Raw genomic sequence first — 1,459 nt, 5'->3', positions numbered from 1 at the left:
TGAGGCAAGAGAATCACTTAAGCCTAAGAGTTTGAGGTTGCTGTGATACCACCACACTCTACTGAGGTTGGCATAGTGAGACTGTCTCAAAAAGGGTGGGGGGGACATGGATGGAGAGAGAGACAGGAGTAGATAGGAAAGAAGAGAAAGACTGAGGAGAGAGGGAAGGAAATGGCAAGTGGAGAGAGAAAGGCAGATACTTGATGAACCTTTTTCCATTCATAGGGTGTGGTTGTAATAGCCCCTCACACACAAACACATAACACACATATTTTTGAAGGGTTATTTTGAGGATTGGGGGCATAATTTATGCCTATAGGTCTGCCAAGGTCTAACCTCAATTCAGCTCTTGGTGGTTGGTAGGGGGAACTGGCCACAGCTCAACTGGTAGGGCCCCTCTGACTAGACGGCGTTGGGCACCTCTCCCGCAGGCTTGGAGGAGGATGAAGATGAGGAGGTGGCAGCCACGACTTCCCGCCACTCGGTATTTGGCCGCGCCCTGCAGGCTGGAGAGCTGCACTGGAGTGACAGCCACCTGCAGAAGATCCTGGCCAGTGACTCCTACAGTCCCAGCCTCACAGGCAGTGTGCGTGGTGATAAGATGACCTTTGACCCCCAGGGCCGGCCACTCTGGCTGGGTGAACCTTTCCCTACTGCCTGTGCTCGTGTGGATGCCCTGCGTGCCCATGGATACCCCCGTCAGGCACTGCGGCTGGCTGGTGCCATAGTCAACACACTTCGACTACAGCGGTGGCATCAGCTTGAGAGCTACAAGCAGCAGAAAAAAGGTGGGCACTAATGTTGTCATCTTGTCCCTATGGCTACAGACACAAATGCCAACTGCTGGGAGCTATGGCAAACTGCATACAGTGCTACTCAGCATCCCATCAGGGAACTAGGACCATTCTAGGTGTCTCATGTAGAAAGGAATTTAGCACAGGAGTTTGAGGGCTCACAAAACATTGGAGCTGTAGAATTGAAAGTTAGGGAAGCCGCCGATCAAGTTCAACAACTCAAAATTGTAGGGATTGCAGCAAACTGTGAACAGTGTCCTGCAACCCCCACAGGGGGGCAGTTTCCAAGAGGACACTCATAACCTCTGGCAAAACATCATGTCTGTGCCCTGCACATGGCCACACACCACTCTCCTGCTGCTCCAGGAAAATAATAGCCTCATTCTCTGAGCTGCCAAATCTCGTGCAAAGGAGTCTGGGAAATGTAGTCTTTAAGCTTCCAGCCTCTGGGGTTGGGAGGGCAACCACATACCTTCCAGGAACATGGACGGAGTATGGCCAGATCTTCCAGTTTTTCTTTTTCTTTCTTTCTTTTTTTTTTTTTGGAGACAGAACCTCAAGTTGTCACCCTGGGTAGAGTGCCCTGGCATCACAGCAACCTCCAACTCCTGGGCTCAAGCGAGTCTCCTGCCTCAGGCTCCCAAGTAGCTGGGACCACAGGCGCC

General features: G+C 51.8%; 1 protein-coding gene across 1 annotated transcript in view; it reads left to right on the top strand.

Moving 5' to 3' along the window:
• ZSWIM4 (zinc finger SWIM-type containing 4) overlaps positions 1-1,459 on the top strand; it is a 32,243-nt gene that overhangs the window by 12,176 nt on the left and 18,608 nt on the right. The window contains exon 7 of the mRNA XM_012810257.2: positions 432-788. Within this exon, the coding sequence (XP_012665711.1) occupies positions 432-788 (357 nt within the window). The remainder of the gene's footprint in view (positions 1-431; positions 789-1,459) is intronic.

Source organism: Otolemur garnettii, unplaced genomic scaffold, assembly GCF_000181295.1.
Source record: "Otolemur garnettii isolate 467f Iridium unplaced genomic scaffold, OtoGar3 scaffold00127, whole genome shotgun sequence".
Lineage (NCBI taxonomy): Eukaryota > Metazoa > Chordata > Mammalia > Primates > Galagidae > Otolemur > Otolemur garnettii.
Note: the sequence above shows the minus strand (reverse complement) of the source record. Positions and strands in the feature narration are given on the sequence as shown.